The 23559-nt window shown below is 44.2% G+C and overlaps 1 protein-coding gene across 1 annotated transcript in view; it reads left to right on the top strand.

The window, feature by feature from the left end:
• Nucleotides 1-11299: 11299 nt before the first annotated feature.
• Nucleotides 11300-23559, top strand: part of LOC128415479 (piezo-type mechanosensitive ion channel component 2-like) — a 65310-nt gene continuing 53050 nt past the window's right edge. The window contains exons 1-11 of the mRNA XM_053391717.1: nt 11300-11367; nt 11590-11779; nt 13928-14120; nt 14635-14848; nt 16645-16807; nt 17458-17524; nt 18087-18220; nt 18705-18968; nt 20273-20387; nt 20765-20946; nt 23200-23348. Coding sequence (XP_053247692.1) covers nt 11300-11367; nt 11590-11779; nt 13928-14120; nt 14635-14848; nt 16645-16807; nt 17458-17524; nt 18087-18220; nt 18705-18968; nt 20273-20387; nt 20765-20946; nt 23200-23348 — 1739 coding nt within the window. The remainder of the gene's footprint in view (nt 11368-11589; nt 11780-13927; nt 14121-14634; nt 14849-16644; nt 16808-17457; nt 17525-18086; nt 18221-18704; nt 18969-20272; nt 20388-20764; nt 20947-23199; nt 23349-23559) is intronic.

Raw genomic sequence — 23559 nt, 5'->3', positions numbered from 1 at the left:
AACTAGAGCATGCACCACTCTGGCGAGACAGTTTGCAGGCAGGTAGGGTCTTAGCCTGCGTACCAGGTGGAGCTGGTAGACAGCTGCCCTGGACACAGAGTTAACCTGCGCCTCCATGGACAGCTGTGAGTCCAAAATGACTCCCAGGCTGCGCACCTGGTCCTTCAGGGGCACAGTTACCCCATTCAAGACCAGGGAATCCCCCACACCAACCCGCTCCCTGTCCCCCCAAAACAGTACTTCTGTCTTGTCAGGATTCAACCTCAATCTGTTAGCCGCCATCCATCCTCCAACCGCCTCCAGGCACTCACACAGGACCTTCACCGCCTTCACTGGTTCTGATTTAAAGGAGAGGTAGAGCTGGGTGTCATCTGCATACTGATGAACACCCAGTCCAAACCCCCTGATGATCTCTCCCAGCGGCTTATCTGGGGCCAATCCAGCTGCTCCCCCATGCTCCCCCATGTCCGAGTCCTGGCAGCTGCTGGAGGTCAGAGTCATGCTATGTGTCACCCTTAGTAAGAACCAGAAAGATGGGAATCTAAACATGAAGAGAAACTATGGAGGTCAGACATTATTAATAGCTCTTTCTCCTTTCCTTTACTCTTTCTTTGGGCTTTGGAGAGCACTAGAAGATGAGTGAGGTTATATTTAGTGTCCCGTAAATTTGCCAGGGCACATTATGCAATAGAAGGGAGTGCTTTACTCCCTGCAGAGAGAAAAAAAGCGCTTGATTAGAAATTGGCGAGGTGGGGAACAGGAACCTGTGTAAAGGGACTGGCTTTGGAATTGGTTTTCCTAGTCAGTGAAGGATGGGTGTTTGAGACTTGCAGACTCCCGGACAACAATTGCCGGTAGATGCTTGACAAGGTTTTGCTGCTCTCTAGTCCCACAGCAGAGCTGATGTTTGCGGATCAATATCCTGCCAACACATTAGCAGGTGCTGTTAATGTGGAAGCAGTTAACAAGGCTGAACTTTCTAAACTACGTGTTTTTTAAAAAAGCAGCAGTGTATTCACAGGTCTTTGCAGACGTAATTAAAATTTATACATCCTGCAGTTTACTTACCTTAACACTCATGACGATAGTTGTATGACCTGACATTTATTCCACTTCCTCATGTGGAAGCGCTCCCATTTTGCACCTTCAGCATAATAATGCCTCTTTTACAAACAGCAGAAACTTTCTTCCTATTAGAAACCAGTGAGAAGAATCAGACCGATGTTAGGTAAAGGTACCCCTGACCATTAGGTCCAGTCGTGGGTGACTCTGGGGTTGCGGCGCTCATCTCGCTTTATTGGCCGAGGGAGCCGGCGTACAGCTTCCGGGTCATGTGGCCAGCATGACTAAGCCGCTTCTGGTGAACCAGAGCAGCGCATGGAAACGCTGTTTACCTTCCCGCCGGAGCGGTTCCTATTTATCTACTTGCACTTTGACATGCTTTCAAACTGCTAGGTTGGCAGGAGCAGGGACCGAGCAACAGGAGCTCACCCCGTCGTGGGGATTCGAACCGCCGACCTTCTGATTGGCAAGTCCTAGGCTCTGTGGTTTAACCCACAGCGCCACCCACATCCCTTTAGACAGATGTTACTTGCGCTAAATTAAAGGCATGGGTACCAAATCTACAAGGACCATTTCTCAGTGTGTCATCTAAACCCAGACTTGCAGTTTGTCTCTTGCTCCCAACAAGCCACAAGCTGTAACCAAGGTTTGGTTCTTGGTGTACTGCTCTTGGTTTGATGGGGAGAGACAAATGAGTTCAGACATGATGCTAAACCAAACCATCTAATCCAGTCCAAATCTTTATTATGGTCATAGACCAGCAGAAGATGCCACTAAACTGCAGTGGAACCTTGTGTTACGCAACGTCCTCCTTGCAAGCGCTTCGGGTTACGAGCTCCGCTAACCCGGAAGTAGATGCTCCTGGTTGCAAACTTCACCCCGGGATGCGAGTGAAAGTCGCGCGGCAGCAGCGGGAGGCACCATTAGTGAAAGCGTGCCTCCGGTTATGAATGGTTTCGGCTTAAGAATGGACCTCCGGAACGAATTAAGTTCATAACAGGAGGTACCACGGTATGGCAAACAACAAACCAGAAACACAAACCACTCCTATTTTCTGTTTCCTATTTTGGCCAAACAGAGCGTAATGGTGATCTGATCATCCCACCCCATTGATATTCAGAGGTGTCTTACCAATGAAGCTCTGTTTAGCCGTCCTGGCTTTTGATCCAGAAATTCAATACCTCGGGTTAAGAACTTAATTCGTTCCAGAGGTCTGTTCTTAACCTGAAACTGTTCTTAACCTGAAGCACCACTTTAGCTAATGGGGTCTCCTGCTGCTGCCGCACCGCCAGAGCACGATTTCTGTTCTTATCCTGAAGCAAAGTTCTTAACCCGAGGTACTATTTCTGGGTTAGCGGAGTCTGTAACCTGAAACGTATGTAACCCGAGGTACCACTGTAGCTGGTTTTTAAATATATATATTTTCAACATGCAGACACAGTGATGGGAGAAAGTTTCACCTGCTGAGATTGTTCTGCCTTATGCAGGTTTTTAAAGGCACAGGAAGGCAGTTTCAGTTGTAGCCATTATGTTAAGGTGAGACCATCTTAAGTTAAAAATTCTAGCCTCATCCTGTCCCCTTCTCCCCCACCGCCCCCAACTCCTTTAAAGTGCTCAGGTATTTCCTGTCTCTCCAGCAGCTCCAGCTTTCCTTCCCTACAGACAAAGTGGCATGTGTTGTCAGGAACCATACTGTGGTCCCTTTAATAATCTCGGGTTGCCGTGGGACTCCTGATATAAACAGGACAGGTTTTCAAAGATAATACTCTGCATAAATGAGGAGCTATGTTCTGTGTGTGAGCATAAGCACCCTCAGATGCATTTCTTTTTAAAAATAACTCCCTGCTGGATATTTTTAGTAGGTGAGATCCTCTGAACCTTTCCTGAACACCGAGATCAATTCTGTTCAATGTGATTCCCCCCCCTCCCCTCCATTTCTTCATTCACTTCTTCCTGTTTGCCTAAGGGGGAAACTTCCCCCAGAGGGATGTACCCAGAAAGCCAGGTACTCTCTTTGCCCTTTGTTATCAATATTTTCTTCCCTGAGTTATCCAGTAAAAGTGGTGTTGGAGGAGGAAGACACTCGAACTCAGGACACAAGGGAGAAATGTGCTAAGAGGAAGGCACGCTTGGCAAATCCACACCATGATCAACTCCCGCCCAGAAACCAGTGTCCCCACTGTGGAAGAACGTGTGGATCCAGAATTGGCCTCCACAGTCACTTACAGACTCATTGTTAAAAACGTGTTTATGGAAGACAATCTTACTCAGCTACGAGTGATTGCCAAAGAAGAAGAAGACTATGTAATTGTTCTGAAATAAATGAGGAAGGGGAGAATCATGTATGCCACCTTGAGCACCTTGGATAAAAGGTGGGATATAAATTAAACAAACAAACAAACAAACAAACAGAAGTTAAATACAGTTAAATAAATAAATGGTATCGATGTTCCTTAAGGGCCAGTCTCACAATCCTGTCTATTTAGTGTGAAGGCTCCAAAGAGTACACAATGTCTGTTCCGAAAGATCACTGACATGGAAAGATCTACCTTGGCAGCAACAGTTTCGGTGGAAAGCATCTTTCGATAAAGGAAATGCATATTTAAAAATACCCATCAGCAAAACAGTGCAAGTCATCACATTCACCCTTTGTCAGCCTGAGAAGTATAGCACTTAGGATGTAATTGATATGGAAGGAAAAAGCACATTTCGGAATGGAAAATGAGGGTGCTGGTAATAGCAGCAGATAGAAAGACAGCAAGACAAAGGAGAGGGCGATTTAACTGTCTCTGTGTGGGGAGAGCAAGGGCTTCAGCACTTAGGGGTGGGGTGGGGGGAAATCCAGCTCAATTCACATTTTAATACGAAGATACTTAATTTGCAGTTTCTGAAACAATGTGTTGGACCAAAACACAGCTATACTTCAAGAGACAGTTCTCACAAAATATGCTGTGCCGTTCTCCAGTCAAAAAATGTGTGTGTGAGTACATATATTAGTGAAAATAATATACAGAAAGGCATTATCTTGGGCAAAATTGCATGCAGGAATTAGGGAAAATGCACCCCAAAATGCTGACTGGTTTTTGTGAGGATGCAGAAATGTGATGAACTGAACTTAAGAATAGAAAAATGAGAAAGCGAAAGAAGCAAAAATTGACCGATTTAGCCATCCTTTACTACACTCCTTCACTGAGAAATAGAAGTAGGCAACTGAGAGCCTGAAATGCAATTTTGATCATTACTGGTGCCTCACCAGGCTCAGAAGATGACAATGTGGGGGTTCAGCATCAGCAAAGGTGAAGTAATGTGCCTTTTCTACCTTTGTGTTGATCATCTACCGCAGGTCTGGGGAGGAGAATATGTAGCTCCCATACGTTGTTGGGTTCCAACTCCCATCATCCCCAGCTACGGCCAATGGTCAGGGATGATGAGAACTGTAGTCTAGCAATGTCTTGAGGGTTGCAACTTCCCCTTTCTTGCTCTAAGTGCACATGACAGTTGCCAGAAGGAGGCCAAATATGTTGCTTTCACCATCCTGTCATTCTCCTCTGTTTTCTGACCTTAGGAGTGACATGTGGCAGCCTGGGATACCTCCACCCGTCACTGGGCTTAGGATACAGAGGGCTCACCCACACGTCTGTTTGCCCCACACCTAGAAAGCACAGGGTTGTGTGGTTTTCCACAGGTCTTGGTGGTTTTGCCTTTGCCTCATCACTTTTCCCTGGAAAACTCGCTCTCTAGTGCTAAATTGGAACAGACAGCAATCTGTGGGAAATCCAACTGCTGTTTGTTCCGATTCAGCATGAAACCATGGCTTCCCTGGGGAGGGCAAACAGGCATGTGGATGAACCCTGTGTGTTGAATTACCATTGCAAGAGATAAGATGATAGAGGTTGTATTCAACCTAGCTTTTACTCAATAGTACCTCAATATCAGAAAACATCAGAAACACTTGCCTGCGAGCGCTCCAATTGGAGAACAGCCTTGACCAAAGGTGTCATGGGCTTTGAAGACACTCAAACTCAGGACGCAAGGGAGAAACATGCTAAGAGGAAGGCATGCTTGGCAAATCCACACTGTGATCAACTCCCAATGTCCCCACTGTGGAAGGATGTATGGAATCCAGAATTGGCCTCCACAGTCACTTACGGAGTCATTGTTAAAACCATGTTTATGGAAGACAATCTTACTTGGCTACGAGTGATCACCAAAGAAGAAGATCAGAAAACATACTTTAAAAGATTGCTGGAAAAGGTCTTCACTAGGTACTGGAAAGTCAACAGGATGCGGGGGAGGGGCCTGTTCTCATCTGGGAGGGAGTTTCAGAGAACTGGGTCCACAATACTGAACACACAGCTCCAGGTGCATATAAACTGAGCATCTGTACCCTGGGAGATTCTCCCAGAGAAATCAGAGATAGGGCAGGGGAGGTGCAAGGGATTGATCAGTTCTTAGGGTATCCTGGATTAAGGGCTTGTAAATTAATGCAAGAACCTTGAACTTGTCCTGGCAACATATGGGCAGCCCGTGCAAGCTTTTAAGCACTGGACGAATGTCCTGTCAACTGTGCCATTTATTTGTTTATTAAATTTAGATACCGCCCTTCATCCGAGGATCGTAGGATGGTTTACAGCAGGCTTCCTCAACCTTGGCCCGCCAGATGTTTTGAGACTACAATTCCCATCATCCCTGACCACTGGTCCTGCTTGCTAGGGATCATGGGAGTTGTAGGCCAAAAACAACTGGAGGGCCGAGGTTGAGGAAGCCTGGTTTACAGTATAAAAAGACAAACACACATATTGTAACATGACATAACACAACATAACAACAGAAGAACAGCTAAATCAATACAACCCCCCTGTCCTGTATAAAAGTGCATAGATTGCTTAATTCAGGCATAGGCAGACTCTGGCTCTCCAACACTGGTTCTGTTAGCTAGGGATGATGGGAATTGTAGATCCAAACATCTGGAAGGCCGGAGTTGGCCTATGCCTGGCTTAGTTAGCCAAAGGCCTGGGAGAAGAGGAATGCTTTGCCTGGCAGCTAAAGATATGTAATGAAGACTATGCTGAAATGGTATAACTAACAGGAAGAATTAGAAATCAGGAAGAATCAATTTTTAACAAAGAATGGGGGAAATATATACAGTAATTTATTTGAAAAACCATTGTAAACAATTAAATTAATTAGCAGGATTGATTTAAAACTTGTGGTTAAAAATTTGAACTAAGGAATACTCAAGGATTTTTTAAATAACTAGAATTATAAAGGAGATGGAGGAGAAAAAAAATATAACATAAGGATCCATAAAGGAGGGGAGGGAAGTCAAAGGTGTGTGTGTGTGTGTGTGTGTGTGTGTTGTTTTCTATTTTTATTTGATGTTTGTAAAATGAAAATTCAAAATTATTTTTTTTAAAAAAAATTTAAAAATGTAATGAAGGCGCCATATAAGCCTCCCTGGGGAGAGCATTTGACAAACAGGGAGCCACTGCAGAAAAGACCCTGTTTTGTGTTGTCACCCTCCAGACCTCTCATGGAGCAGACACACAAAAAAGGGCTTCAGGTGATGATTGCAAGGTCTGGGGCAGTTCATATGGGTCGAGGTGGTCCTTGAGTTATTGTGGTTCTGAGCCATTTAAGGCTTTACGTACACTTACCAGGGATGATTGTTAACATATTTTGCATCAGATTAACATTTATGAAGTGGATGGAGACTTTCAACAAACAACCTCATCACGTGCCAGCAAGACCCTTCGTGGTTTGCAACTAAAACACAGCTTGGAACTAAAATTTTGTGATCATTCCTGAGAGTTATACATTCAGTGGCTAAAGGAGTTTCACACCGAAGGAAAAAGCAACAACAGATCACATTGTTGGGAGATTGGAGAAATTCCTAACTGCTGATTGAAGGCTGATTCTGTTGTGACTGGTTACTTTGATCTGGAAAACAGACGAGTAAGGGAAACTTGGGGAAGAAAAGGAGATTGATGCCTGAAAGCCAAGCACCAGCCTACTTGTTCAGCTGCAAAGGAAAATTAGGATTCAAGTGTGTGGGAGGGGGAGGAGGAGAAAGCCCAGGTAGATCAATACTTCCCATTTTACAGAACATGAAGATTACTGGAGATTCACCAGTTTTCGTATTACTTTTTGTAAAAAATTAATACAGAGCCATTGATTGGAAAGCAGACCATATTTGGAATGAGAGTTTAAAAGCTCGGCGCAGTTTCCTTTAGCCATTGGGTCAGAAGGCTGGGGCAGTAGCTGCAACCTACTTCGCTGATATCCCCGTCCTGATGCTGAACAGAGGAGACCATGGCAAATAGTTTAGCCTGTGGGTTAATTTTCAGATTAGGTCTGTCACTCTCCTTGGCAGCAGGTAAGACATTTCCACTTATGCCTTAAAGACTTTATGTTGCATCGTGTTTATAAGGGAAATAAGAGAGTGCAAGGAAATGAAATTTCACTAATTCGGCGGACTTGCATCAGGAATGAAACTGACCAACTTAGGTCAGTTGAATGGAATTCAACCAACTGCACACAATCCAGCCAAAGGTGAGCAGTTTTTAAACTGATGCAAATGCGCATACTTAAGTCTCTCCCACAGATATCAGTGAGAGTTAAAAGTGCTCAGCTTTGTCTGGACTGTGTCCATTGCATTAATTAAACTGATATTGTAGTTTTGAGTTGCTTGCTTTGTAATTATTTGCAGAGGGGAGATTTTTATTTTTTTAAATCACTGTAGTTCACACATTTATGGGATGTGGCTTCTGGTGCTTTAAATGTTTCTGATAGCCGATGTGTAAGAATGCCCAGAGGATTAAATGTTTCGGAGAAGAACATTCTATGGTGTTCCATTGGATCCAGAAACCGTAATTGTCAACTAGCCAGGGCTGTAGGACTGCTGCTATCCATGCTGAAGGTCCCATTGAACGGCTTTTGTGCTCTGCTGCCACCGCAAAATAGAACCCTGCTATACGTAGCTGCTATGGCATTAAAATAAATAAATAAACAAATCGTATCAATTGGACTCATGCATTCCTTTGGAAAGAAATCAGACAGGCTAGTTTATGGAAAAATTGTACAGCCATTTTGGCAGGAGAAAGTAGGTGTGCTTCTTTATCTGTTAGGTGGGCAAGCAATTCATAATGTCACGCTGGGCTAAACCAAACAAGGGTTAGAGGCACACAGGACATCAGACAATTGCTACTGTTACTGCATTCCTATATAGACTTACCTGGAAGTAAGGGCTCTGCGGACTTGCTTTTGCACTGGGCTCCTCAGGCAAAGGTCCACACTTTTTAGCTCTGCATCTGAGCAGTTTATTTTTGTCCTGACACTTCCCCGGGGAAAACCCACATTTTATTGCTGAACCAGCAATCTGCAGAATGAGCCAGTCTCACTGTGTTCAGTGGGATTTACTCCCATGTAAAGCATTAACTTGCAGCCTTGCAGAAAGTTGTAGCCTATGTTTAAAGGCCCCGCAAGCTCTGGCCATACTGTTTGGGATGGACTCTTAAACTCAGTGTTGGTGCTTCAAGGTTCATGCTTGGCAAAAGTTCTCAGAGAGGGACCATTGTTCAGTGGTAGACAGACCCGAGGAGAGGGGCGGGCAGCCAGATACACTTGCCCCTTGCCACAGAGGGCTAAGCTGGCTGGGAGCCCCCCCAGGGACTAGCTGCTTTTTGATTTGAGTTTATAACTTTATTCCAACAATACTCCCGACCCAGGCCTCAGGGAAGCTCTGCACGGCTCTGTTGGTAGACCAACATTTCTTCAATGAAAATAGGGATGTCCTGTTCCATTAGTATTAGTATTAGTATTAGTATTACAGTGGTATCTTGGGTTAAGAACTTAATTCGTTCAGGAGATCCGTTCTTAATCTGAAACTGTTCTTAACCTGAGGTACCACTTTAGCTAATGGGGCCTCCCGCTGCCACCGCACAATTTCTGTTCTTATCCTGAAGCAAAGTTCTTAACCCGAGGTACTATTTCTGGGTTAGCGGAGTCTGTAACCTGAAGCGTCTGTAACCTGAAGCATCTGTAACCTGAGGTACCACTGTATTATTATTTATACCCTGCCCATCTGACTGTGTTGCCCCAGCCGCCCTGGGCAGCTTCCAACATATATAATTTTTTTAATAAAATATTGTAAAACTTTCCTATACAGGGCTGCCATTAGATGTCTTCTAAAAGCTGCATAGTTACTTATCTCCTTGGCTCAGGGATCACATAACTCCATAGCCTCCAACAATTCTCCAATGAAAATAGGGACGTCCTAAGGGAAAGGGGGACATTCTGGGATCAAATCAGACATCAGGATGGCTTCAGAAAATCTGGGACTGTCCCTGGAAAATAGGGACACTTGGAGGGTCTGCATGGCTGGCATTCAGAAGGCCTCAAGTTCAGTTTCTGGCACTTCCAGTTAAAAGGATTAGATAGCAAGAGATGGGCAGATTTCTGCCTGAGATTCCAGAGAGCCACTCCTACTCAAATATTGAGCTAGATGTACAAATAGCCTGACCTGGAACAAGGAAGCTTCCTGTTTATTAAATGGTAAGCTGGAGGCTTTCTCGCATCTCATGCTGAGGATTTTCTTATGTAACGCTCGGTTGTTTCCCTAGCTATAGGTTTCAGATACAATGGGCTTTCTGTGGTCTATCTCTTCTTCTTGCTGCTCCTGCCGCTGTTCCCCAAACCAAATGCTGTCACCATGAAAGGTAGGCAAATTGCTGAAAGTTTCAGATCAAGGGTGGGGAGCTCTTCTAAGTGCTAATTGTTGGTGTTATGTACTGAAGTTCTCACCCTGGGCCAGCAGGGGGATACTGTAGATAGTTTTTACTCAGGTCCCCATATGCAAATAAGGGATCGAAAATGACATTCAGTGATTGGATAGTTACAGAAAGTTGTTACAGTTACGTTTTACTGGAGCTCTATATAAGCAGGCTGACTGAACCCTTCAGTTCTGTTCTGGCCTGTGAATAAACAAGAGCTGTTTGAAGAATCGCTGTGCCGTCTGATATGTTCACCCACAACTTAACAGTTAACAGGCAGTTTGAAGGCCCTCATTGCACTCCCTTCCTGGGGTTCTTGATCTTTAAACCCAGTGCTATTTTTCTAGAAAAAGAGGTGCCGGAACTTGCCATGAAGGCCTCCCTTCTTATAATGGCAATGGCGCCCACCTGAGAGGTGCTGGAACTGAGTTCCAGCGAGTTCCGGATGAAAAATAGCCCTGTTTAAACCATTATTATTATTATTATTATTTATTAGATTTGTATATACCCACATGTCCCAGGGCGGTTCACAATATAAACAATATAAAAACACAAAATACATAATCAAAAAACAAACAAACCAAGAATACTTGTTCCAGACAGACAGCTCTTCAAAGAGAGGACATCTTCAATCAGAGGACTGTACTCCATGAAGTAGGGACATGGCCACACTAGTGGGGCTGACCCAAAACTTTTTGATGCCCTCCCTCCATTTCCACATACAGAGAGGCCTACTAGAGTTGCATTTGAATTTTGCTTGAACACTGGTGATAGGACAAAATTCTCTACCTCCCCTCAGAAGAAAGATCTAGCTTAGAGGGTGCACACACAGCTCTGCCCACCCTCAACATTTTGCTGCCACTCTTGGTACCCCAGTGTCTGTCACCTGAGGTGGCCACCTCACTCTGCCTAACGGTAGGACCGGCCTGTACCCTAAGAACTTGCAAAAGTTCCTGGAGTGGAGTTCCATACCCTCTAACATTTCTCCGTTTCCCCTCAAAAAATGCCACCAGAAAAGGCAGAGGTGTGGGGTCTCAAAGGTATAGCCAGTTTAAATTTTGCTATGCTCTCTTTTGGTGCTGGGGTCCATGAAAATAAAGACTACATTTTTATTTTTCAGGGTCCACCGGGCAGATGCTTAGCGCGATCACCTACACTAGCTTCATTTTCCTTGTGGTTCAAGCAGCTTTTCAGATTGTTTTCCATTACCTGCCACCTAATGGTAATGTCTGCTCAACATCATATAGGAATGATTTAAGAAAGATGCTATTGCAATATTCTGCCCATCTGTAATTCCCAGCAACTGGGAAGTTAGGTTTTTGCATTTTACATTTGCCTGTGTTGAATTGTGTTTCCCATTTTAATACCCATTCACCCAGTTTAGATTAGAGAGATGCTTTTGTTTCTACCACCCTGAACAATGTGGTATAATCAGCAAACTTGACCACCCCACTGAGTCTATAACTATGGTTCTTTTCCTTTTTAAAAAAGATTTCTTATGGGAGAAAGTGCTGTGCCACTTTGGTTTTCCGAGGTAAGACTTAATTTTTATCTTACGTTTTCATTTTTATGCATGGCATATTGATTAACTATTGTACACCTTGTTGGAGGAACATTGTGGGTGGGCATGTTTCCCCAAAGTGATATCTAAGCAAGATACGGAGCACTGAATGTGGGGCAGAGTCAGGGAACTTTGCCCTTCTTGACTGCAAAGCCTTTAACCCTACGGGATACTAATGCACCCTCTTTTCTTTAGGTTTAGCAATCTCAATGCTTGGAACATCATTTGCCTTTTGGCTCCCGATATTGGAATGTTTCTCACCAGTCTCACAGTCACACAACTTTGCAAGAAGATGGTCAAGCTTCTTAACCAAAAAGCCCAGCTTCATCCAAGGAACCAAGACCTGTTTCCTTGCGATGAAGAAGAAGAGATGGAAGAGGAAATGGTAATTATGTAGACCTACGTTCAGATTTCTTGGCCTTGTAGCGTATGAATAAGGATTGCAAGGGGGAAGAACAAGTGCTTTCCCTTTTTATTATTATTTTGAGTTATTATGTAATATGAGAAACAAAACCCAGAAGAAACATACATAATATATAAATGCATTTACACAACACATTAAATGCATAAATGAATTATGGGCTAGATTAGGCATACCACTCTTCAAATATTTCATTACTGAGCTAACAATAGACCAAGGTTTAAACAATTTAAATAGTTCACTCTATCTGGTTAGTGGGGGAAATTTGCATGGATTATCTGCTTAGTGGGAGAAACCCTAACTATACATATGTTCTTAAGCTAAATTTCAGAAAAGGGCAACCAAAATGATCCAGGGTTAGGAGCAATTCACCTATGGAGAAAAATTATAATACTTGGGACTTTTTGGTTTAGAAAAAAAGACAAGTAAGGGGGGATGTGATAGAGGTGCATAAGAAGGTGGATAGGGAGCATATTTTCCTCCCTCTTTCGTAATTCTGGAACAATGCTGAATGTTAGAAGATTCAGGGCAGACAAAAGACATAACTTCTTCACGCAGCACATGGTAAATTTGCTCTCACCTGATATAGGGATAGTTTGGCGGGCTTTAAAAAGAGGAGAAAAGCAATGACAAACCTAGACAGCATCTTAAAAAGCAGAGACATCACCTTGCCAACAAAGGTCCGTATAGTTAAAGCTATGGTTTTCCCAGTAGTGATGTATGGAAGTGAGAGCTGGACCATAAAGAAGGCTGATCGCCGAAGAATTGATGCTTTGGAATTATGGTGCTGGAGGAGACTCTTGAGAGTCCCATGGACTGCAAGAAGATCAAACCTCTCCATTCTGAAGGAAATCAGCCCTGAGTGCTCACTGGAAGGACAGATCCTGAAGCTGAGGCTCCAATACTTTGGCCACCTCATGAGAAGAGAAGACTCCCTGGAAAAGACCCTGATGTTGGGAAAGATGGAGGGCACAAGGAGAAGGGGATGACAGAGGACGAGATGGTTGGACAGTGTTCTCGAAGCTACCAGCATGAATTTGACTAAACTGCGGGAGGCAGTGGAAGACAGGAGTGCCTGGCGTGCTCTGGTCCATGGGGTCACAAAGAGTTGGACATAACTAAACAACTAAACAACAAACAAAAAAAGAGGATTAGGCAAAATATATGGAGGATAATGTTTTTGATGGCTACTAGGAATGAAGGAGCTGCCTACACTGCCAGAAGCTGAACATTTCTGCATAACAGTTGCTGGGAATCACATGTGGGGAGAGAGCAGTCACAAATCCTCTTGCATGCATCAGGTTCTCCACTGTGAGAACAGGATGCTAGACTATCTAGTCTTTGGTCTGCTACAGCAGGACTATGTTATTAGATTATAGTACATTTCCTCCCCTCACACTACCTATTTCTGGATCACATCAGCTGCTGGATGTATTGAAACAAAGGGATTGTTACTAGGACAGGACATAGAAGGATGTCTCCCACATATGGTCGACCACTGGGAGAACAGGATGCTAGTCTAGATAGACCTGCAGGGATCTTCTTAAGCTCCCGAGTTGTGATGTGTGCTTTCCTTTATCCCTCTCAGTATGGACAACCAGTTGGAATGCATTAATCTTGCACGACGAGCCGCGGACTGAGAAATATTTAATGATGGATTATTTGCACCGACTTCCAGGCTTTGTATTCTGAGCTTTCATATATTTGTCTTCAGTGAGGTTGCTCATTCATTAGGCTGAAGCGTGACATAAACTGGGTTGCAAAAGACTCAGGATGAGCTTATCTCTCTTCTAGCAATCGCCTTCATCTATTTAGGGACATCGAACACTTTGGCAGTTTGAAGAACAACCATGATAACTAGGTGAAACGGCATTGTGGGCACACCATGCTTTTGTTCCAAGTGAAACGTCGAAGTGATTGCTAGAGTATCAGAACAATATCCATGCTGCAGGACAAAATACTTACAATATGATGTCTCAGAACCAGAGACATTATTAGGGGGCAGTCAAGTGGGCCCAACTCCCCAAATTTTTGCTCTGGGCCCCAGATCTCTACTGACTGAGCTATCCCAGCTATGAATTGATTCTTATTTCATTGTTTCTGGATCTGCAGGAATCTGAAGCAGAAACTGAAAATACTGATGACGAGGAAATGGAAGTTTCACCTGGGCAGGATAATCTGGAGAACGGCCAACAAAGATTCCTTCTGAAACTCACTTTGTTCCTAGCGGCCTTGAGGATCCTTTGTGAAGGTCTATTCAGCAGTGCTGGGAAACTGGCCGTCGTGCTTCTGTTGGGCTTAGCAGGTAGAAATGTTCTGCACTATTTTCCTGTGTGTTTCATGACTGACAGCTGAATGGCTGAACTGGACTCTATTGAGGGGGGAGGGGAAGTAATGCAAGGTGATGTGTGTCAGTCTCCACCTGTGACATTTCCCTCTCTGATGGGCCATTCACATGTGCAAGTTGTCTCTCAAGATTAGAGTTCTCCAGTGCATGCATGCTCCTCTAGTAATATTCTCCGGTTTTGATCAACAAATGTTTAATATGTGAGAGGGACTGCAGCTTCCTGTTCTAAATTGTCGTAAGTCTGCCAGAGACAAAGGATGCATACATTTAAAGCATATGACTTCCCCTAAAGAATCCCAAGAACTGTAGTTTACCCCTCATGGAACTGAAACTCCCTCCCACCCCTTAACAGATGACATTGCCCATGATTCTTTGGGAGAATTCCACGCACTTTAAATGCATGCTGCATACACAGCCAAACGCAGTTTTCCATGCAAAACTAAAATTTTGCATTTCATTTCTTTATCCATAGGCATCATCCTACCTTCGGCAACTTCTGCAGTTTATTTCTTCATCTTCCTAGGCCTGTGCTCCTGGTGGTCTTGCCATCGGCCAATCAGCCCGGTTGCCTTCAACAGTTTGTGTGTTTTGGTTGCAATATTCAGTGCAGGGCACCTGGGTGCTTTTTACCTGTACCAGCTACCGTACTTCCAGGACCTGGTTCCTCCTGAAGACATTTATGCCAGGTAAAAAGATCAAACTCACATGCTGAAGAAGATGGTATGTAAGAGAAAGCACAGCAGACCTTGGTTCCGGTTAAGAACTGAGCATTATATGCACTAGTCTTCCCTCCAGTTATAACCAATCAAAAAAATAAGAGCCCTCCTGGATTAAACCGTCAAGTCCAGCATCATGTTCTCACAGGTGCTTATGGGAAACTCAGAAGCAGAACCTGAGAGCAACATCACTCTTCCTACCTGTGCCTCCCAGAAACTAGTACACAGGGCCATGCTGCCTCTGCCGATGGAGAGAGAACATAGGCTTATCCACCATGATTCTCCCTCCCCCTGGAGTTCCCCACTCCCCACATTGTTCCGAAGGGTCCCCCAGCCCCCTGGAACAGATTAGGAGGCAGCTGCAAGGGAGGGGTGGAATCAGCATAAATAATTTCCCTCCCTATTTTGCTGGTGGAAGCCTCCCTCTGCTGGATCAAAGCGCCTTTCAATTTGATCAGATCCTGCCATTCAAGCACCAATGGCAGTGGTTCCTGCACCCTCCCTGTGGAACGCCCTCCCAACAGATGTTAAGGAAATGAACAACTATCTGATTTTTAGAAAACATCTGAAGGCAGCCCTGTATCGGGAGGTGTTTAATGTTTGAAGTTTAGTATGTTTTTATATGTACTGTAAGCTGCCCAGAGTGGCTGGGGAAATCCAGCCAGATGGGTGGGGTACAAATATATTATTATTATTATTATTACCAGTGAAATAATAATAATAATAATAATAATAATAATAATAATAATAATTTATTATTTATACCCCGCCCATCTGGCTGGGCCTCCCCAGCCACTCTGGGTGGCCTCCATAAAAACCAAAAATACAGTAAAATATCACACGTTAAAAACTTCCCTGAACAGGGCTGCCTTAAGATGTCTTCTGAATGTCAGGTAGTTGTTTATCGCTTTGACATCTGCTGGAAGGGCGTTCCACAGGGCGGGCGCCACTACCGAGAAGGCCCTCTGCCTGGTTCCCTGGAGCTTTGCTTCTCGCAATGAGGGAACTGCCAGAAGGCCCTTGGCGCTGGACCTCAGCGTCCGGGCAGAATGATGGGGGTGGAGACGCTCCTTCAGGTATACTGGACCGAGGCCGTTTAGGGCTTTAAAGGTCAGCACCAACACTTTGAATTGTGCTCGGAAACGTACTGGGAGCCAATGTAGGTCTTTCAAGACCGGTGTTATATGGTCTCGGCGGCCGCCCCCAGTCACCAGTCTAGCTGCCGCATTCTGGATTAGTTGTAGTTTCCGAGTCACCTTCAAAGGTAGCCCCATGTAGAGTGCATTGCAGTAGTCCAAGCGGGAGATAACCAGAGCATGCACCACTCTGGCGAGACAGTCCGCAGGCAGATAGGGTCTCAGCCTACGTACCAGATGGAGCTGGTAAACAGCTGCCCTGGACACAGTTCTGCCTGTGGCCTTGATCTATATGATGCCCCATTCACACAAGCGATGCTTCATTTATTTGGTGGTGATGATCAGGGGTGCCAACTTAAATAAAATATGGGGGGGCAGGTCCAGGCAAGCCATGCCCCGTATAATCAAGCTCATGACACGGATCACACACACCATTTTAATGGCAATGCCCATCAACTTTGGGGGGCTGCCCCCTCAAATATTTTATTGGGGGGACCGAAGGGACCTCGGCCCCTAGGAGTTGGCTGCTGCAGGTAAATTAGTCTTTCTTTGGCATTATTGTTTTCCCTCTCCTGTTTCCACAAAGATCAAGTAGCAGCAAACTCTTCACCATTTTCTCCATTTCTCTAGGGTCCTGGGCTTAGTGCCACTTATTAAGACAAACATCACTGTGCCCTGGAAGTTCCAGGTTCATCCCCAGCTCAGCTGGCCGGTGGCTCTGAATCCTCTTGCCCTTCTTGTCCTCTATTACACTCTGGTCATGATGCTCCAGCGATGGGCTCTGCCTCCTAAGGTATGGGATAGAGTCAAATACGACATACATTGCCAGCTGTATCTCTCGAGGTCTGGAATGCCTGTCTGTTTTCTGATTGGATTTTGGCTGTATATTGATGGATCAGTTTTTCTCCAGCCCATCTCAATTCCACGTGTATTTAATCATGAGTCAATTCCACCCCATTTTGGGAGGTGGATTTAGGAAAGCACGACCAGTTTGGTTGCACTGGGTGCAGAACCTTGGGGACGCCTCAGGGAGCTGCTACTATTTAGAATGGAGCGTGAGAGGGTGCTGAATTTTAGCATCACACTGGGTGCCACTGAAATGTGAGACCTCAAAGTCCACCACTGCCATTTCCACATTAATATGTGTGTCTGCACTCGTGTGTGTGGCTATGGGGGCCATTGTATAGAGCTCCAGCACTTCAGAACTGACTACTGTCCCACTGGTCCCTGATATGACAAAATGTGATGCATTTCCTGTTCAAAGTAAGTGGTACCTCTGGAAATTCTCCCCTCTTGGGGTTATGGTATTCATGAAACTTTGAGCCTGGACTTTGTGAAGCCTCTGTTGTACAAAATCAAAAATTTCAACCTTTTTTCCCCTTTCCCCCTGCTCAAGAGGTTTATGTTCCAAATGGAAGCTTTCAGAGTACTCTCCTTTTGCAGTGTCAAAGTCATCGTAGCTGTGATGTGAATGCCTACATCAATGAAGGACACAACCTTTCCTTCTCAGGTATATTTTCCTGTGCGATGGCCCCTTTGTAAGGCTTTATTCAATGGATGGTCATTTTTGCACCCTTGGGGCATTGCAGTTTGCCAAGATTTCAGTTGATGAAAGATATGGAATTCTTCTGTGATTTTAAATGTGTAAAATGCTTTAATCCTTGTTGTTAAACCACCTTGGTAGGCATATTGACTGAAGTACATTACAGAAGCCTAATTGCTCTTACTCTTCTTAATTTTTTTCATCTTTACTTTTCTCTTATTCTTCTTTCTAAGAACAAACAGCAACTCTTTGTTATTATCAAGGGATGCAGTTATAACCTAGAATCTCAGGCTGCCCCTTGATGTTATTTTAGCCATTGTATTTTTCAAAACGGCATTTTCCAAGGGAAAAGGATCACGGTGCTGGATGGGTCATTTATAGGGGTAAATGGGCAGGTAAGAGAGAGGTGTGCTTAAATATAACACTGCAAAGTCTCCAAAACTTTATTAACTGAAGCCAGACACTGGTGTGTGTGTTGTTGTTGTTTTGGTTAATTTACCCTTTGCTAAAATTTTTGCATTTCTTGCAGATGAGACATGCTCTGAAAATGTATCAGAAACTGATGGTGAACAGGGCACAGAAGGAAATAGGCCTAGTACCTTTTTAGCATTGGCACGATTCCTTATGAATCAGAGCTACATCACTGCATTGATTGTCATGATGGTAAGATACAGGCTGAAATAAAACCTTCTGTGTGCATGGAAAGATGGAAGTTAGTCCCACATTATCACTTAAAAAAAAAAAGGATTTGTGATGCTACGATGAGAGAGCACTTTAATCTGACTCTGCAAACTTAAATTTCCAATATGCGCTAGAATCTGTCCTGGAAAGTACTGTAGTCTGAAGGCACCCTTAGTCAAAGACATGTTTGTAGCAATTTCAGAGTTATAGCTGCACATAACTTCAGATATCTGTATTCACATGCAAGTATGTACAGCTAATTTTTATTTATTAGGGCACAGGGTCCCTGGCCCTGATCTAGATAGTTTAGAAGAAGTGTGCCTAAATTTTGACTTCTTCTACAGTTTTAGGAGTCCATATTTGTTCAGTTGTGGATTACAAGATGTTTGGGACTGCAGTGTTACCCAAAATATATGTCTCTCTGTGTGCATCCATCTGTCTGTCTATCTTATGTATGCATTTCCAGGTTTGGAGCATCACTTATGTCAGCTGGCTGACTTTTGTTCTGCTGATTTGGTCTTGTGTCATTTGGATGTTGCGCAACCGTCGCCTCTACGCCTTGAGGAGCTCGCCTTTCCTTGTTGCCTATGGAAATGTCTTGGTGGTCCTCAATTTCTTTGCAGGCCTGCACGTTTCCCAGGAGGAACTGTTTCCTGGAGTTTCAGCCTCGTTGCTCGTGGACTTAGATTTGAAGCCTTATTCCCTGCCCTGTGTTCACCTAGGAGTCAAGGTGAGCTTCCTTCAGTTCTGCGTTCTACTTTCAGGCTGCAATCCTAAGCACACGTACCAGGCAATAAGCCAGGACAGGGATAAGATGGAGATAGTAGCCAGGTTTCTGCAACACACCATGAGGATTCGTGAATGTTATGCAACATTAACTTAAGTGTTAGATGCAGATTTTGCTGAGCGATTTTATTATACCGAATCTTATTGGAATCTTGCCTATATGCCAAAAAAGATTTGAGAATTGAATGGCATGAGGATGTAGCTGCGTGTGTGGGACTTTGGAAAGTTGTGCAGATTGTTGCTGATCTATTCATTAATTAATGGTTGCGATCCTATTGCCTATTGGCAAAACCTATTTGGTGTTTTGCAACTTTCTGACTAGTTGCAGGACCTTAGCCAGACCTAGCAGAGTACACACAGAATCCACGAAAGCAATTGGCGACTTGGCTGCAGACAGGATAGACGAAGCAGGAACCAGGATCTTGTAGTTAGGTGTTTATTATATACAGTGGACTATTTACAGGAACAGAACACGGATCTTTTGCTAGCTCTCTCTGACACGACTCACAACTCCTACACTGACACACAGAACTCTGAACACGAACACTGAACTAACTAAATTCCAGTTAGTAGCCCATTAATTATCACTCCCTTGAGAGAACTTGACCAATCGAGAAGTGGTCTCCATGTCTCTGTTATCACCAGGCAGACTTACTCCTTCAGATTGCCTTCTGGCTGTCTGCCAAACCTTAACTGACTCTGTGTGAGTAGCTGCACGTACACAGTTTCCCAACACCTCGGTTTAAGAACAGTCCTGTTTACGAACTATTCAGTTTACAAACTCCGCAAAACCGGAAGTAGTGTCCTGGTTTGCGAACTTTACCTTGGTCTAAGAACCGAATCCGAACAGTGGATGGTCACCGGCAGCTGGAGGCCTCATTAGGGAAAGCGTGCCTCAGTTTAAGAACGGTTTCAGTTTAAGAACAGACTTCTGGAATGGATTAAGTTCACAAACTGAGGTACCACTGTATACAGTATGCCTGTTATACTGAGTGGTTTACAAGCCCGCTCACCCTTTTGTATGTGGCGGCATTGTGGGACGGAGGACGACGACACACGTGTTAAAATGTAAACATCCATAATTGAAGTAGGCAATAAAGCAATCCCATTGACAGCATTAAAATAGGAACATCCATGATAAAACTATGCAATAAAAGAATTCCATTAAGCTGTCTAGAGTTGGCCCAGTTGTGTGGGGTGGTGCTGGTTGTTGTTGTTATTAAAATATCTGTGTGATTTTTATTACAGGTTTTATATCTGTTTACCTTCTGGCTGTTGCTAAAGCAATGGATGATGCAGAAGCAAAGGCAGAGAAAAGAGGAGGAAGAATCGCTCAAGGGAGTGAGAGTAGATGGGGCGGCTGGTAAGAAAATTTAATACTTAGTAAAGTTAGCCCTGAACTACTACTATTATTAATATGCATTTCTAAAGGTGGGTTTTACCATCTGTATTCAGTCCAGGGGCAACCCCAGGAAAATTAGTTCAGAAGAGCAAACAGGCAGCAAAGGCGCTTAATAAGGAAGCAAGGCTTTTGTCTGCTTTAAGCACTGGGCGATTTCTGACAGCATGTTTGTTGAGCATTCCTCTTGAGTTGCAACCTTGAAGGTGACAGGCAAGCATAATAAGTGAGAAAGAAAAACGGTTTTATGAGGGAGAGGAGTAGTTTTATTTTAGAGCATACTTGTGAACGATTCGACGATATTGATGACGCTTCCGCATGATTCTCCACCTCTCTTGCAGAAACGGACAATCCACAAAACCTTCTTTTGGGCATCCTTGGTTCTGCGCTGCAGGGGATGCTTGTAAAATACTGGATTTACATCTGCTCTGTCATGTTCTTTATTGTCAGCTTCAATGGCAAAGTGGCCCTGTACAAAATTCTTTACATTGTGCTTTTTCTGCTTTGTGTGGCTTTGTACCAGGTAAGCAAAGCTGGAAATCGGAAGCAATTGCACTCCTGCTTTTTCCCGTTAGAAAATTGCAGCAGCGGTTTATGAGCTCTTTGTTACCTGTCAGTTGTCAGTTTAGTTAGTTTAGGCCACGGGTGTCAAACACAAGGCCCGCAGGCTGAATCCGGCCCGCCAGACCTTGTCATGTGGCCCGTGTAGCCACCGGCGGCCGCCAGCCTTCACCTTTTATTCTTGCTTTTTTTTTTGACACAAGAAAGCCGCCTCTTCAGCGCATGCGCGGCAGCCTACAAGCCAGAGAACGTCTGCCCTCTAGCGGCGCCGGCCGTTCTACACAGGAAACCTCCACTTTACATGTCCTTTACATAGTCCTACAGATACAACCGGCCCTTTGAGGGTGACCAAACTGCTGATGCGGCCCCCGATGAATTTGAGTTTGACACCTCTGGTTTAGGCTGTTCGTGGAATGCAGTGCTTCACAGAACTTGAAGCAGAAGTAGGGAGCCTTTTCCAGCATGGAGTCTGCATGCACTTGTGGGCAACCTCCTGGGGTTGGACTAGATGACCCCCAGGGTCCCTTCCAGCTATAATTCTATGAACTCTCTCTCTCTCTGAACAGTTTAAACATAGTTCCAATACGGATGCAGACTGGGATAAAAATACCCACTTTTTTCTTTATGATTTACAATTCTGTACATTTCAATAGGGACGCGGGTGGCGCTGTGGGTAATACCTCAGCGCGTAGGACTTGCCGATCGTCAGGTCGGCGGTTTGAATCCCCGCGGCGGGGTGCGCTCCCGTTGCTCGGTCCCAGCGCCTGCCAACCTAGCAGTTCGAAAGCACCCCCGGGTGCAAGTAGATAAATAGGGACCGCTTACCAGGGGGAAGGTAAACGGCGTTTCCGTGCGCTGCGCTGGTTCGCCAGATGCAGCTTGTCACGCTGGCCACGTGACCCGGAAGTGTCTTCGGACAGCGCTGGCCCCCGGCCTCTTAAGTGAGATGGGCGCACAACCCTAGAGTCGGACACGACTGGCCCGTACGGGCAGGGGTACCTTTACCTTTACCTACATTTCAATAATAGTACAATCATTTTAACATTTCGAAACTTGACTTCCTTCCCCTCTTTCTGAGGTTCCTTAAATTCATTTTTTATATTTTCTGCATATTCCAAATTAACTTAACTTACTCATTTATTCATCTACTTTAAATATATACTCGTATAAAACTGCAGGTTATTAGAATAATCCTTCAGGGTAAAATAATCCTGCCAATGTTCTTATCTGTTTACAGTTTATTTGTAAATATTAAATAAACCATTTCCATTCTTTTATAAAAAGTATCTTGTTTTCTTATTTTTCCGGTAAGTTCCGCCATTTCTGCATATTCCTTTCTTCTTTCCATTTTGGGGCAAGTAACATTCTTGCCGCTATAGTCGCATACATGAATAAATTTCTATATAGTTTGGGTAGTTCTGTCCCTATAATTCCCAAAAAGAAAGCTTCTGGTGGTGTGAGTCTCTCTCTCTCTCTCTCTCTCTCTCTCTCTCTCTCTCTCTCTCTCTCTGTGTGTGTGTGTGTGTATTTCTGTTCTCATCCTGAAGCAAAGTTTTTAACCCGAGGTACTATTTCTGGGTTAGCGGGGTCTGTAACCTGAAGCGTCTGTAACCTTACACACACATATACAGTGGTACCTCGGGTTACAGACGCTTCAGGTTACAGACGCTTCAGGTTACAGACTCCTAACCCAGAAATAGTACCTCAGGTTAAGAACTTTGCTTCAGGATGAGAACAGAAATCGCGCCATGGCGGCGGCGCAACAGCAGGAAGCCCCATTAGCTAAAGTGGTGTCTCAGGTTAAGAACAGTTTCAGGTTAAGAATGGACCTCTGGAATGAATTAAGTTCTTAACCCGAGGTACCACTGTATATGTGTGTGTCAGGTTACAGGTGCTTCAGGTTACACACACACACATTATTCTAAACATCTTTTTCAATTCATTATATATCATTTCCCAGTAAGCTCTAACCTTACTACAAGACCACTACAAGATACCCACTTCCATCCATTTGGCCCAGATTATTATGATGTTTTCAGGACTTTCTGTGGTTTGGGGTCAAATTTTGTTTTCAGAATGGGGCGGAGGAACACTGAGTGCTTTGCAGTTCAGGTTGACTTACCCAGCCCACCCCTGTTATACAAATGCATTTCTAAAATGCCCACCATACTGTGTTCAGAACCAGTACTAAGGTTATGTGGTAATGTGGTTTCAGGTTCATTATGAGATGTGGAGAAGAATCCTGAAGGGTTTCTGGCTCACCACTGTTTTTTATTCAATGGTGGTGCTCATTGCTATCTATGCCTATCAATTTGAAATGGTGTCAGCGTTTTTCCTAAACACCTTGGAGATATCAGAGGAGAGGTAAGGGCTTTGCTTTATTTATTTTCTGTGATCTCTGAGGCTGACTGGGGATTTGAGGCTGGGTTTCCAAGTCTTTTGTTTCTGACACGGTAAAAGCACCACCACACTGGCTCTCATTTAAAATATTCAAATCCAAATTTTATATTGAAATTCGTTATAGCATCTCTGGTCTATTGCACAATAGTAAAAAAAAAATTAAAAATGTAGATTT

The sequence above is a fragment of the Podarcis raffonei genome, chromosome 6 (assembly GCF_027172205.1).
Source record: "Podarcis raffonei isolate rPodRaf1 chromosome 6, rPodRaf1.pri, whole genome shotgun sequence".
NCBI classification, from domain to species: domain Eukaryota; kingdom Metazoa; phylum Chordata; class Lepidosauria; order Squamata; family Lacertidae; genus Podarcis; species Podarcis raffonei.
The sequence above is the reverse complement of the archived record's forward strand: the minus strand, read 5'-3'. Positions and strand labels throughout refer to the sequence as shown.